The sequence below is a fragment of the Aptenodytes forsteri genome, unplaced genomic scaffold (assembly GCF_000699145.1).
Source record: "Aptenodytes forsteri isolate BGI_AS27 unplaced genomic scaffold, ASM69914v1 Scaffold92, whole genome shotgun sequence".
Taxonomy (NCBI): domain Eukaryota; kingdom Metazoa; phylum Chordata; class Aves; order Sphenisciformes; family Spheniscidae; genus Aptenodytes; species Aptenodytes forsteri.
In genome coordinates, this window is record NW_008794581.1 from 7,220,092 (window position 1) to 7,234,989 (window position 14,898).

General features: G+C 39.2%; 2 protein-coding genes across 2 annotated transcripts in view; both read right to left on the bottom strand.

Moving 5' to 3' along the window:
- Nucleotides 1-14,898, bottom strand: part of ITGA1 (integrin subunit alpha 1) — a 75,303-nt gene that overhangs the window by 54,408 nt on the left and 5,997 nt on the right. The window lies entirely within an intron of this gene.
- On the bottom strand, nt 9,325-14,871 carry PELO (pelota homolog (Drosophila)). The gene is made up of 2 exons (XM_009272534.1): nt 14,058-14,871; nt 9,325-12,867 (listed from the first exon to the last, which is right to left on the bottom strand). The coding sequence occupies exons 1-2, from the start codon at nt 14,781-14,783 to the stop codon at nt 12,436-12,438; spliced, it is 1,158 nt and encodes a 385-aa protein (XP_009270809.1). The 5' UTR covers nt 14,784-14,871; the 3' UTR covers nt 9,325-12,435.

The window sequence follows — 14,898 nt, forward strand, 5'->3', positions numbered from 1 at the left end:
CCACACCCACCCACAAAAAAAAAAAAAAAAAAAAAAAAAAAAAATCAGTCTATCTGATCAGTCTAGACTTCATCAGTCTACCCCATCAAATTTAGAATCACCCATCTATAAAACGCCCCAGGAGGACAGAAATTCCTTTTAAACATTCTGGGAAATGCGATAATCCAAGAACTGATGCAAAAAATGATGCCTTGCTGAAAACTCATGTTACTATCTCCCTACCAGATGAAGGACAATTTTTTTCTTTTTTTTGCCTTCCTGACTTGGTATCATTATTCGTTAAATTTTCTCCTCAATTGTTTTCAGGGATTGTTGGGTAATTTTTCTCAAAGTCTTAAGGCTGAGTGGAAATCAGAGTGGAAATGCTTTGGTGGCAATAAAGGCTTTCTGAAAAGCAGCAACTTTTTCCATTTCTTTACTTCACAATGGCTACAATCTCCTGTCTCTCGTTGCCTTATGCTGAGCATAATCATTGGCTCACTCTCAACCGAACCACTCAAGGCTTCAGGAAGAGAAGAAACCCTCTAAAAGGAAGTGCAAATATCCTGATATGACCCTCTCACATCCAGCTAGGCAGAGCACCACAGAAATTAAATCCAAGCCAGTTTTTATATAGTACAGCAAAACCATATGCAGTCAACATGCATGCTAAAAGCCAATAGCTCATATTTTATGTCCAGAAAATGCATCAATATCAATTCAGCTGTGATCCAAGAAACTGCAGTAAGCGCAGTGGAAGGGAAAAGATGGAAGCTTACAAATATCTGTCTTTTCCTTTGATCCCATACAACTCTGCTATGCAGTGATTTGGGGGAAAAGAAAACCCCAAAAGCAAGCAAAGAGCTTGACCACGCAAAAATTCCAGAGCCAAGCAGGGATGGACATGCTTCAGAATTCAATCTCAGACGTGTGTATTAAAAGAAAAAAAGATATCAACTTGCAAACTATAGTCAAGTTGTATAGAGAACACCTTTCCTATTATTTCTGATAATACAGCGTCTATGATAATTTTCATTGGAACACAACAGAACATTCATTTTCTTTATCTGAGCCATCTTCTAGTACAGTAAGAGGAAACCACTGTGTTGCTCCAGCTTCTGCTGTCATGGCTACATAAAATAGAGTTCCATGTTTCCCTGTTCACAATATGTACTCCCATGCTTCAACAGGGACTTGAATACTCTTAAACTTTAAATGGCTTCTTAGCACAAAGACTTACATTATTTTTCAGACAAACTTGTTATATAGAGCTAACAGGTTCCAGCAAAATGTAAATCAAAAGGATTTTTACGAAACTGAACTCCATTTAAATGGCACAGGGAGACACTACAACAGTCTAAGATAGAAAACACTTTTACAACCGTAAGTATCCTAGTAAAGTTTAAACCAATTTTTTTTGTATTGAAATAATCACACTTGCAGTTTTCTGAGAGCAGAACTGGAGAGTAAGGGATGAAACCTACTGTTGCTAAGAGCAAATTTTGAAAGGTTTAAAAATTGAGCTTAGACTGAAAAAAATGAACCATCATCTAAACAATTCCTCTTTTCTATTGCATATGTTAATTCTTTGCAATGAATCAACTGTATTGTCAGTAATAATGTTCAAGATTTTTTTTTTTATTTTTTTCTCCTATCAGTAACCAGAAAAATTACTACAGTGAGAATATAGGTGATAAGAGATTGCTACAGGCAGTAATGTAGCATATTTGTTGAAATGCTGGAATTCCACCATGAATGGTCCCCAGCTGCTAGCGCTCTCACACCATGGGGTCAGATGGAAGTGCCTCTTCATCCCCAGCCGCACAGCAGTGAAATGCCCACAGGGAACGCCAGCTCTGTCCCGCCGGAGCACGGGGTAGCAGGCACTGCCTGATTGCACAGATCAGCTCTGACCTGCTCACTAGCAAAATCTTGAGCCTGTCTCAAGCATGCACTGGCACGGGTAATCATGGTATCAGCTCTCTACCAAGACATACAGAGATCTTCTGGTTTGAAAGTTATGACTGCTCACTGCTAAAAGAGAAGATAATTCTCAGCCAGTCTGTTTCCTTACTTCTCTCTGCCTATGAATTGTCAACTGTGGTAAGAAATCTTTTCTTGCACTGGACAGTTTAAAGAATATGTCTCAGTGATAACCTACATTTTACATTTTTAACTGAGAAATCCAAGCAGAGAACGTGGGACTGCAAATGACCACAGTGGTCATTAAATCCAACATAAACAACCATAAAATAGCTGCCTAATCTAGAAAAGGCTACAAAAACCACCACCACATACACATCACAGAAGACACTGCACCCTAAGAAAAACTGAAGATCAGCAATACAAAGGTTTGTTCATTTGGACAAAAAAAAAAAAAAACAAACCACAAGAACAACTGGTATTGCACTAGGCAATTCATAGACTGCTGCTACATGTATTTATTTTACTTAAGCTGCTTTACTCATCTTCTAGTCTAAGACAACCACAAGGACTTTCACAGGCTAGCTGTTTTATATGTTAGTAGCTAATCTCCAGTCTACCTGTGAGGTGAACATAATTTACAGGCAACAGATAAAACTGAACTTTCTATAAATGGATTCATGTACCAGTAAGTCAGGAAGTGGCATACAGTGTTCACCTGAGATCATCAGAAAAACTGACAAAGCCACAATGTCAACTTCACACCAGTATCGCTCAGCTGCAATGAGAATGAAAGATACCCCTCTAGTGTATGTTAGAAACTTATTCCCTGAAATAATCATGTGTGACATGTTGGAAGTGGAATACGATCAAGATCAGTGCCTCTACCATTGCCATTTCACAGTCCAGTTTGGGAAATAAAGTAATTTTAAAAATTGCAGTAACAGTTTATGGGGATTTAATATTCTTCTCTTATGTGGTATATTTTTATAGTCAAAATACTTTTTTTTTAATTAAAAAGTTAATAAATTCTCCAAAAGCCAGTATATCACCATGAATTATCAATATTGAATAGCAATGTGCTGAAAACTCTAGCATAATAATACACATCATCAACCATATCTACTAATTTTTAAAGACTAAGACACTCAAGTGCCAGTAAAAGCACGAGCACCTGTGTTGCTGTACCGTTGGTGTAGGGATTTTACTGGTAAACCAGTCAAAAGCACTATGGAATTAATCCCAGGTCTTTTTACTGCAAAAGTTCTTTTTTACTGGTCAATAAACAATTCAGGGAAATTTGGAACTAGCCGTGAAGAGATTATAAGAGGAAGGTTTGTTTCCCCCAAAAAATAAAAGCTGGACTATAGAGGTAGAAAAACATCCTGTTTTTTAGATGCTGTTTAAGATAGAACTTTCTACATGAATTACTGGTGCTAATAACTTACATTTCCCACCCACGGCACATGAAGTACACCCGTGATTTTAAGATATCTGTCCATCTCAGTCCTGTTCAGAAAGTATTCTGGTGTTACCAGAAGTTCCGTGAAGAACCAGTTACTCTTTCTGTCAAACATCTGCATCAACTTCACAAAAGTACCATGGAAACTTAACAGTGAGGAAATTTTATTTTCTTGTGTAGATGCCACTTGTCCAGGCTAAATTGAAGTTTGCAAAGCTAAGGTCAATGTTGGTGTTATTTAAGAGTCGCTCAGTCTTCTAAAGTCAACAGGAGCTGCAAGGGTTAAAAAAGGACCTCTTAAAAAGGCACAAAAGAACCTTGTGCCACCACCTTATGTCCCACAATACTCCTTCTGCAAATACGTGCTACCTTACCATAGATTTTAAGATCAGCTTTATGCAAGTAGCATCTCAACTACAGTTTCAGCAGCAGAGAGTGGCAACGGGTCACTCCCAGCTTTTCCTTCCAGCCCAGCTACGAGGCAGCACAGCAGTGCTGATGTTGTGCTCTGTTTTTATTCTTCTTTGGTTTATTGCCTGTGTCTGAAACTGACTTTTCTAAGCTGTGCCGATACACACAGAGGACCACCTCACAGCTGCTCGCTTCAGAATTGTTGGACAAAACATGCTTTCTAAAGGAAACATATTTAATGATCAATGACTTGAGTCTGATGCCTGTTTACAAATAAAACGCTCAAAAATTATTTATTAGAACTTTAAAGCTCCTGGAGGACATCAAACTGGCAAAGATCGAAAGGAAAGTACTCATTAAACCCCTATCAGGTACCTAATCTAAGCATCTTGGCACCATCAGTTCAGAACGGCTAATCCCTGTCTTACACGAGGTCAGTATTGTGGTGCAATCTGGTGTGTCTGTTGGGATGTGGTGCGAACATATGTGCTAAGAATTGGACTGATATAAACAGGGCAACACAATGCTCTGCTAAAATAACAACAGCAAGCACTCTGCTTCTGTTCAGAGCGTAGGGTACAGGATTGCTGAATTGATTCCTATCTATTGCTGGCAACTAGATCATATTTTTCAGGGTAAAAAAATTCCATATAAAAGCGACCTTTTGCTCTGATTTTTCTGACTGGAAGGCCGTTCCAACTTCTCATTTTTCCAGTAGTAGGAACTTTCTGCTCTCCAACATACATTTATTTCTTGCCAGTTCTTATGTCAAAATAAAAGTGCTTAAGCTAGGGAACAAAGTAGTTTTAAAAGTGTTCTAGAAGTAAAAGTGAAAACTTCAATTTCAAAATACTACTGCCTAAAGCCCTAAACATTTTTCAGTGACAATTTCAATACTCTCCCCTGGAAGAAAAAAAAAAAGACTATTGTAAATATATATAACCTATTTAGGCTAGAAAGACAAGTCTTCAAAATTAGGAAAGGCTAGACACACAGTTGTCAGCATTAATTGTCAACATTAATTTCATTCTTTCTGAACACTTAACAGGACTTTTGTTTCATAACAAAAATACACAGGACCATCTAACTAGACTTGGATAAAACATATGCAGACGGCTTGCAATTGCTCAAGCAATCATAAATCTGTTGTTTACCAAGATCACAATGCATAACTGTGTATTAATAGATTTCTAATAACTGATTTCTGAGGCTTTCAAGAGAAAAAGTCTAAAAACTTGCCATTTGACTGACTTGACTTACTAGTCTGGTTATCTTAAAAAACAATGCTTTAGTTGAAACAACCTGAAACACTGTTAAAAACCCCAACAAACCTTTTAACGTTTTTTTTCTGGCTTTCTCTTACTGTTTCTTCTTACCAAGCACCTCCTCAAAAACTCTGGAAGGTTTATTTCAATCAGCTTCTGTTGTCCGTTTTTTTTAATGTCTGACTAGAAATTTTTCCTTTGCTTATCACGCTGATTGCCAACGCAATACATCAAGGTGTTTGTTTCACAAAGCACTACATACTGCTTTTGTAAAAGAAGGCCGCTTTCAGACAGGTATGAAAGGAAGACAAAGACAGTCTTTCACAAGCCTCAGATACAGCAATGACTCCACATGCGAGACTTGGCGTAGCAGGCTTGTCAGAAGTTACTTACTCCATAGTGACAGGATTAGCAAGGTCTCAGTATCTCAATTTCAAGTCTCAGCCTCAGGCTCAAGGCTCCTCTCCCTCAGACACAAGCTTAACCACATCAGCTAGCATCTTACCCTCAACTGAGGATGAGTTGTTAGAACTGAGTACAGGTATTTCAAACACCCATGGTGGCTCTCTTTGGGGAAGAGGTCTTGTGCCCAACACAGCATCTCATGTTTTCCATTGAACCACAGCTTTTCATCTTTCCTCACAGCTCTGGAACTTGGAAAAGCACCCTCATGAGGCAGCTGCTCCTTTTCTGCCTCTCACCACCACAGTCCCAGCAGCAACTAGGTACAGCCTGCAGCGAGGGCAGCCCCTGCCCCAGGAGGCACAGCTGTCCTGGCAGATGGCTGATGTTCTCCCAGCAGCGTATCTGAAGAAAGTCCATCTCAGCTTCTCTTAGCCACCCTATTGCAGTACAGCAATTTCCACTCAGGAGAGGAATATATTATATGGGATAAACAGTTCTCTTTACCAAAGGGAGTAGAAATGGTCTTATGGCAACTATTCGGGTAAGATAAACAAATGCAATTAATTAATTTCTCTCACACCTAACCAAAATACCTGTACCGGTATTAAACACTTGAAGTCACCAGGCTGAACACTGCAGGTCAAAGAAAGGGCAATTCTCTTCAGCAAAACCTGCTTGTAGCTTTCAAAGCTTCAGAAACCGTTGAAGGAGACGTTTATGAGCATTCAACCAACTGCCAGACATCCTAAAAGTAGCACTTGCTACCAAGCTCATCCTACCATAAAGTAATCTTGAGGCCTAAAGATAACTATCACACCTGCGTCCTGAGTCATTCCTTCAGCTACCAAAGCAACTACAAGCAAAGAGTCAAGTTAAGGTTTGTTTTTTTAATGTGAAGATACCACATTCTTTGAGGATAGGGCATCTTTATACACGTACACATATATTATCTTTCCATACATTTTGTGTTTCATTTCTTTGTTCTGAAGTCCTTTCAGTAAGAAGTCAGCTAAAAACATTTGTTCTAAGTAATGTGAGTGTCTAAGGGTTTATATTAAGGCTGCAGGGGAAATTATCTGCCTGTCTTCAAAAGCAGATTTGCTTGGCTGCCACCAGGTCCAAAATATTTTTGAAATACGGAACCCTACCCAGGGCTTTTTTCTGAAACATGAAGACTACAGCTGGAGTGTGTTAGGTAGGAACAGTCCCAGCTTTCAGTCACTCTCCTGTCCCATTCAGATCAGAAATCTGAAAATTGTCTCCCACATGCCAAAAGATATCACATCTGAGACAGTTGTGGTTTAGCAATCTCAGCCAAAATATTTATTTGCTTATTCAATGTGGAATAGTACTTACCAAAGACACTGACAGAAAAGGGAGCATCTTTAGCCTAGTGTTAACGATGAAACAGAAAAGGGTCTTAAGCTTCGTATCTTCTGTCCCATATGACTCCATAAACCCCTAGACTCTTTCTTTGCTATTCTAAGCTTGGCTTTGATTAGAAATTCCATTTTGAACCAGAGAAAAAACTTCCCATCAAGTCTGGTATGTACATTCCTAAAAAGGAGGGCTGGTTTCAACTAATTAACATTCTCTAAAGGAACAGCTATTTTGTCAGAGGATTCATGATCAGCTCTAATTTGACTTCTAAGTAACTATTAGAGCAGCAGGACAGTAATTACATTAGCTGTGAACACAGCATTTCCCTAAAAAAGGGCAATAAATTAGAGATCGATTTAGCAAAATCTGACAAGAGCTGGCAGAGCTTGAAAGCTGCTGCTTTGTGCTGCGTTTCCCAGAAGACACTGACTTGGAAGGAAGTCCTGGTCTGATATCAGCCTCCCTCTCTGGTTCTTGTACAGCCCTCAAGTGGGACAAGAGGAAGAATTATTTTCAGACAACAGAATAAACAAGTATGATTTCAGAGACCTTTTTCTCACACTCTATTTTAGGCTAAGACACCTTAGGAGCCAATTTTTTCACATAAAAGCTATACCGCATTTCTGAAACAGTCAAATTCAGAAGTTTACAGGGAATATGCACTACAGTTTGGTTGTTTAGACTGGAGACATTTCTTTCCTTTATATTCTGTATCATGCAAGCAGTTATCCTCAAATCAAAGTCAATGCCCTACTTGAGTCAAGCATAAAAAATGTGGCAGGACTAAACATCATGCTTATTAAGCAATTCTTTGGGCAACCGTCACACAAGAAGCTCTACAGCCTATGTTTACTGTTTCCACTACTGAAAAAGCCCAGGCTCAACCCATGTCAGAGCCTGAGTTAAGAATTATAAGAATCATCACAAGACCCAAATGGTTAGGCATTTTCTTAACTCTAAATTAGCAGAATAATGAGTTTGCAAAATACTATTTTGCTACACAAAATCTGAATACAACAGTCTCTAAAAGCAAGTTCTGGCCATTATAAGAGAAACACAGATACTGCAAAATAATCTACTGCAACACCATGTCTCTCTTTTGTTCCCACCATCTGCCAAATCAAACTAAATCTAAGAAATCCTAACAGCATCAAAACTTTTATCATTTACCTTGCAATAAGTTGCAGGTGCATAATTAACAAGAACTGAGAAGGGGACAACTCCAGACCTGTATCATTCCCCACATTAGCACAGCTTGAAGAAAAAATTTTTTGTTTGATAGTCATCAACCTGAACCACTTCAGCTGCACCTAGCTCTACATTTTAAGAACTTCATTCCAAAATAAACATTTTAACTTTATCTTTAAAAAAAAAGGGGGGGGGGAACAACTGATAAAAGCAACTGGCGTATCAGAGAGCAAGAAAAAAAAATTCAAGTCTGAAGTTTTGCCGTATCTAAAAAGTACAAAGATAAGTAGTTTTCTGACGTCATTCCTTCATTTTTTTTGTTCTTATGTGTCTTGCACGAATTCCAATTTTGGGTTATAAACAAGGATTCCTAATTGCAGACCTTCTAATTGCAGTTTCACATTTTAAAAATTGCTTTCTTAGATCTTTTGTAGAAGAAATAGACCACACACTGCACAAATGTGGCTTCAGATAAAACAACAGCATGAACATCCTGAGAACATGTTTTTTCCTGCAAAACTAGACACCTATTCCTTTATGAAACAGGCTTATTTTCTTTAAAAACAGGTACGAAAATCTGAGAGAAAAGTGAATGGACTGGGTGACTAAAAAAGATCACATGCACATGATTACACCTTTTATCCCCACTTTGCCTTTATGAAACTGAGCACATTTTCTGGATGGATAATGCAGCTTCCAGAAAGAAATTAGAGGCTCAAGCTATAAATCAGTCAACGGAGAAGGTAGCTGTACTATACCTTCATAGAAAAAGGCAAACCAAGGTCAACAGCTCAGAAGTTAAACTAAGAAACTTTCAAAGGGTAAGTAAGACAGTTTTAATATTCAGGGCTACTTAACCTTTGAGAAAACAGTAGCAAATGAAAATTACTTCAGACATTTACATGGCTTTAAAAACATCATGCTAGTTAACATCACAAATTAAGCTGAAGAGCTATGGGCTCTTGTTACACTGCTGGTCAGGGAATGGTCGAAAGATCATTTATTACCAGCATTTTACTCATACAGTGTACAAGGGTGAAGACAGGAAGGAGGGAAATGAGGAATTCCCCAGGTCAAATACTGTTAAATGCTCTACAGTTTTACTGAAAGATTTATCTTTTATTTTGCTTTATAACTAGTAGGATTATTTTGGTCTCTTCCTGGTAGTGACCTCATGTTTTGCACCAAACTTTATTTAGTAAACAACCACAAAAAAATTTGATATAATAGTAATTGGATTTAAATGCCAAAGGTGACAAAACTAACAAACTGGAGCCTGTTCCAAAGTATGAGTTTGCAAGAGTGGCTTCATGACCTACATTAATGAATTTATTTGAAACTTTGAAGCTAAGAGCACAGCAGGGTTCAGGATCAAGCCGATTTCATGATACTTTTTAAAGCTTTCTTCCCACCAAACGTAATAAACATTAACAAGTCATACAATGTGTATTCATTTACTTTGAAAACTGAAAAATTGGAAGATAAATGATGCTAGTAATTCACAGAATTACATCAGAATATAATCAGAAACTAAACCGAAACACTGTTCAAAATTACTAAATGCTTTATGATGCAAGAGAACAATTTTCATATTGTGGACAGTTTTTAGTTCATGTATGTTTAATTCCAGAGATGAGACACAAAAAATATTTTCCCATGGCTCTAGTACTTACTCATTTGATCTGCAGATAACATGTGTCATCTGCGTAAGTGCGATCTACACACAGATGTTAAGGTCTGTGTTAAGCAAGCATCTTTGTCAATATGGACTTTTCAACTATTTAAACTTCCTTTAAATGTAAAAGATACTAGCAACACTGGAACTTTGCCAGGTCAAGCATCTGCCAACTACTGAACACAGGCTACTTTTAATACCCTTAACAGCCCTTAAGCTGTTTCCTGAAACAGGATGCATTTGTCTACATAGTGATTGTATATTTGTTTTACTACAAAAATGCTTACCAAAAAAAAAAAATCCCACCCTTCCATACTTTGGGCAACTAGATGTGTATTTCTTTCAGAGTCTTAATGCCATGATAGCAATAGCTAAACAAAGAAAAATACTCATAAATTGTAAAGTCTGTGCAGAATTTTAATTCTAAGTGTAAATAATGAAAAGAATCACTGTGAACATATTTTCTTACTAGATGTTTGCTGTTATACCTTAAAAAACAAATAAGCAGCAAAATGGCTGCTTCTTTTCCTTGGTGATACCACACCACAAGCACAAAGCATAGACTTGCAGAATTGCCATTGTGATCTTATAGTACACAGCAAAAACTCTTCATAATTTCTTCTTTAAAATGGAATAACTGGAATCAATTTGGTCTAATAAAATAGCAAACCATTCCACAACCCAGGAACAGTTTGATTTGTCTCTCAGTTTGCTGAGAATTAAATGAAGAATTTCCTGCTGTATTACAATTTTGAATGTAAGCATCATTTGTGTACAATTGCAACAAATTAGCATTTCTTAAAAGAAGGGAAATACTAATATACCAGCTTATCTTAAAGAAATTAATGACTTTGTTTAGACATTATGAGCCTATTTAAAGCCATAGTTTGCTGCATATAAATAATATTTATTGAAGGTCAGATTCTTCTACCTGTTTCTTATGTTTTTACATTAAACTCCGTACACAGCAAGAATCATGGTGCTTTCTAGCAGGCAAAGTGTATAATCAGCTTAGGCAGATTTTTAAAAGAAAAAAAAAGAAATTTTAATTTAACCAGTCCTAACTGCTGAAGGAAGCCTACCTGAGCATTCTATGACTTGTGGCGCTCAACACCATTCAAGACAAAAACGTAAAGCTCAAATTAACATAGTTTATCTGTGCAAGCTGACTCTGAACAACTGTCTTAATGGGCTTGCTTGTCTTCAGTGAGAGAAGAATCAAAGTGTTAATAAAGTACAGCTCTAATTAAGTTCTGTTCATGCATTCTTTAGACTCTGTGGGCGATGGGAAAAGGGGAGATGGCTTTTAACCCAGAAGTACTGCTCTATCAAGGATTTTAGGCAGATGTTGCAGCTAGCAATAGATAATATCAAGTTCACAGAGCTAGCACACAGTACCATTAAAAATGCTTTTTCTAAAATTATTCTACCCAGACTAAAAGTTTGTGTGTTTTTATTTTTAATCTTCCATTGTTATGTCCCTTTCCATATTTCAGAAGTCTTCCACGGTTTTCTTAAATGAAATGTATTTTTGGCAAGTCTCTCCTGTTGCCCCCCTCCCACATTTAAAAAAAGAAATGCTTATTTACTCACACAACCTACACCATCAAACATCGGTTTAAACTGAACAATCCCCTTGCAGATATGTCAGAATCCAAAAGCAGTTTCTGCTTCCTCAGCCTAAGATTTATTGTCCAGTGAAGAAACAAAACTCAGTGGCTCTCAATACTTTGAGCAGATCACATAATTGGAAAAGTAATTTTGATTTTTACAGTTGTCATTATCTTAAGCTGAAGTTCAATTTATAAATTTGTAATCCTTACTTCTGTATCACAGCTTATGTATGTTTTTAAAGACGTACACAAAGAGACAAATACCAGATTATGAACTTACTTAAACTATTTGTTGTCAAAAGATTCCTCATGAAAACTAGGGTCCTGATTTTGTAAGCCTTTTCATATACCTTCTCAGAACTGGGTGTTACACAATCCCAATGCCAATTCATCAGAACACAGTCAATGACAAGATACATCATACCTTGTTAGCCGTCAGGACAATCTCCCAAGATAACAGCATTCAAAAAGGTAACTGAAATGGGTGCACTGAGCTTCACAATTTGTCTTGCGTCTACTATCATATCAGGGAGGAAATGGTTAATTTAAAGGGTCTGGTTTCTGAAAGATTGCTTCAAGTGTTTCACAGAAATATTTTAGTTAAGACTCATAACACCAAAAAAACCCCTAACAGATAATGTTATCCCACTCCTTTGCCACATCTTGGGAAGAATGGTGAATTCCTAATAAGATCAAGGTCTTGCATGACCTATCAAAAACCTTTACCTTTGTTTTGCAATACTGTTTTCAAGCATTTAAACAGAAATAGACAGTCTGACATAATTTTCTCCCTCTTAGTTTATTATCTTTTCATACACATTCCAAAACACCAAGCTGCCAGTCTGCCTTAACATGCAGAATGAGCAGCTTTGGGGAGTCAAATTAGTTTCGTGTACTGCTGGAGGTCCAGGGTGTAACTTGCAAAAACAGTCAACTCCAATGCACAGCATACCAATAATCATTACCACAGAACAGATATCCATTAGTGTGCTGAGCAGAGCTATATGCTGTATGAAATACTATCAAAAACTTAAATTACAGGTCATGGCACATCTGCACACGGTATTTAGGAAGGGAGGGTCTTTAATGTCATTTCAACATGACTTGGTAAAGAAACCGTGAAGTTCACTGTTATCAATCCTCTTCAGAGCTAGATTCATCTTCCTGGTCAGAGAGCTCAGCCACAGGAAAGCGCAGGATGGCTGCCACCCCCGTCAACTGGCCAAGCTGCTCTCCAGACACATGAAGGCTGGAGAAGATGCGTACCGTGCCCATGTTCTCCCGTACGCTGTCTACCAACTTAACATATCGGGCGCGTGTAGCCACATCCTGGTGCCTGAAAAGCTCATCACTGATCAGCAAGGTATCAATTGCCATGGCTTCATTGGCCTGCTCCACATGTTTTAGACCATAAAAAGCCCGGTCAGGCTCATGCTGCAGCATTTTATAGAAGTCATCTAAGGCTTTGACCTCACCAGCTGCCTTAGTGTCAGAGAGACGGCTAGTTACAGCTGGGTCGCAGAGGGCTTCCTTCAATGCGTATTTATGTCCCGAGGAAGAGTGGACCTAGAGTAAAAAAAGTCAAAGGTTTGGTTTTTTTAACTAAAAAGGACCATTTTCTTGATTAGCCAATCACAAACAGCTTCCGCTATACATAATATTTATCTTGATAATCATTCAAGAAAGTTACCTCTTTCTTGAAACCTGATTCTTTTCTTAAAGGATCTCTCCTGCAAACCAAAGCCTATACCAAATCCCTTAAACTGTATTTTACGAAGTGCGGGAAAGCTGCTTCTCTTATTCAAAGACTGGGTCAAATATGCAAGCTGTTGCAGACAGTCCTCAAGATAGGTCCACTTGAAACTACTAAGAAACTAAGACTTAAGCCTCTTCCTTTTAAAGCATTCCAGGAGAGGAAGACCTCTTAAGACTGCAGACCCACAGTGCAACAGCATCAAGTCTTGCACAACTGCATAGCTACTATGCTTGCAAAGCTGTGAAGTACATTAAAACTTTTACACTTACTATTATCGCTTTGCTACAAATGCAGAAGGAGGCTTCTTGGTGCAATTTGTCTCCTAAACGTTGTGACCATTAAGTGCTGGGGCATGCTTCTCCACCCCCCTGCCTTTTGCAAGCATAGATTACAGGCCTACTACAGTTAAAAAATGATACAAGTCTCCTTATGAAAAGGAAAACTTATTTTAGGCTCTGAGTTTGCCTATTTCAGTGAAAGGCAAAAAACCACACCCACTCAATCAATGAGATGACTAAGGAACAGGAAAAAATGCTGTGGTCTGCAAAACCTTTAACTATGTAGTACAAAACTAACACCACAATTAACTAACCTCTATCACATCCATGTACTTTTTTTTTTTCTTCTTTAAAAAGCTTTAGAAAGCTGTTATTAAACATATATGTTATATAGCATGACAGATTAACACTACAGTTAAACTATTTTCCAACTTGTACTTCACTCTTAATTGAAGATTAAATATGCCCTTACAGGGAGTTTGAAATATTTAACACTTCCTCTACTCCACATTAAGGTATCCCAGGAAAGAACCATCCCTGCATCCTGCATAACTACCTTATAGTTTGGGAGGCATGAGAATAGTTTCCTTATGATGCTCAGACAGAAATTTATTTTGTCTAATAAGTGAATTATTTCCCGCTACCCTTATAATTATCTTCTATTATCACAGACAGCTCTTCAGCCTCTTTTTACCCACTGTGGAGACTGTTTAGCTCCTTACCTGTAGGAACTTGGCCCTGTTCTCCAGCAGAAGCTTGTTGTCAGTCTTGACCGCCTGCTGGAACATGTAGTCACAAAACTGCTCCCGTACAAAGCCTGGGCTAGCCACCAGCACACACTTCACCACCTCAAAGTTGATATGCCGCTGGATGGCTTGCACCACCTGCTCGTAAAACCTCTCCAATGCCCGGTCGTGCTGACTGCAGTTCCCTTTCCGTTTGCGGGGGATGTTCACCTCCACCTTGGCACGGGTAAGCGTCATGCTGGGAGTGACCAGGCAGACGTGAGCCAACCCTTCCTGCATGACCACGGCTGCCACATCGGCGCTCCAGGCTGGGTCGCAGGCCTGCTCGATGCGCTCCAGCACCACGCTGTCCCACTGCTTCTTTGCCAGCGTGAACTGCCGGTTGGGCTCCAGCTCGATGGTGTGGTAGGCCCCCATCTTGACATACTCATTTTCTTGGATGTTAGTGCCCTTGACCCGCAGCTGGCAGGCCTGCGAGTCAAAGTCGATGGCCTCCACGCAGAGGGTGAGGGTGGTGCGGATGCGGTTGCTGCCCACGCTGCCCGTGGCCGACTCGGTCTGCACCTTCCGGATTGTGGAGGCCCGCAGGCTGTCACCCACCTGCAGCAGGTTGTAGGTGTGCCACATGTCCTCGGGCTCCTCGGGGATCAGTGTCACCTGCCCCGCATTATCCTTCTCCAGGTCCTTCCTCACCAGCTTCATCCTGGCGGCTCCTCGCGCCGCCGCGCTTCCCCGACTTCCCCTCGGCCGCGGCGGCAGCGGCCAGCAGGCCCTCCCCCTGGGGTCCCGCGGCGGGTGCGGGTGGGGCGGGGGGGTC

Bases quoted from the DNA above. Each gene is read 5' to 3' on its own strand.
- PELO (XM_009272534.1), bottom strand. From the start codon at position 14,783: ATGAAGCTGGTGAGGAAGGACCTGGAGAAGGATAATGCGGGGCAGGTG. The intron at 12,868-14,057 runs GTAAGGAGCTAA...TTTTTACTCTAG, and splicing joins ACAGGGCCAAGTTCCTACAG to GTCCACTCTTCCTCGGGACA.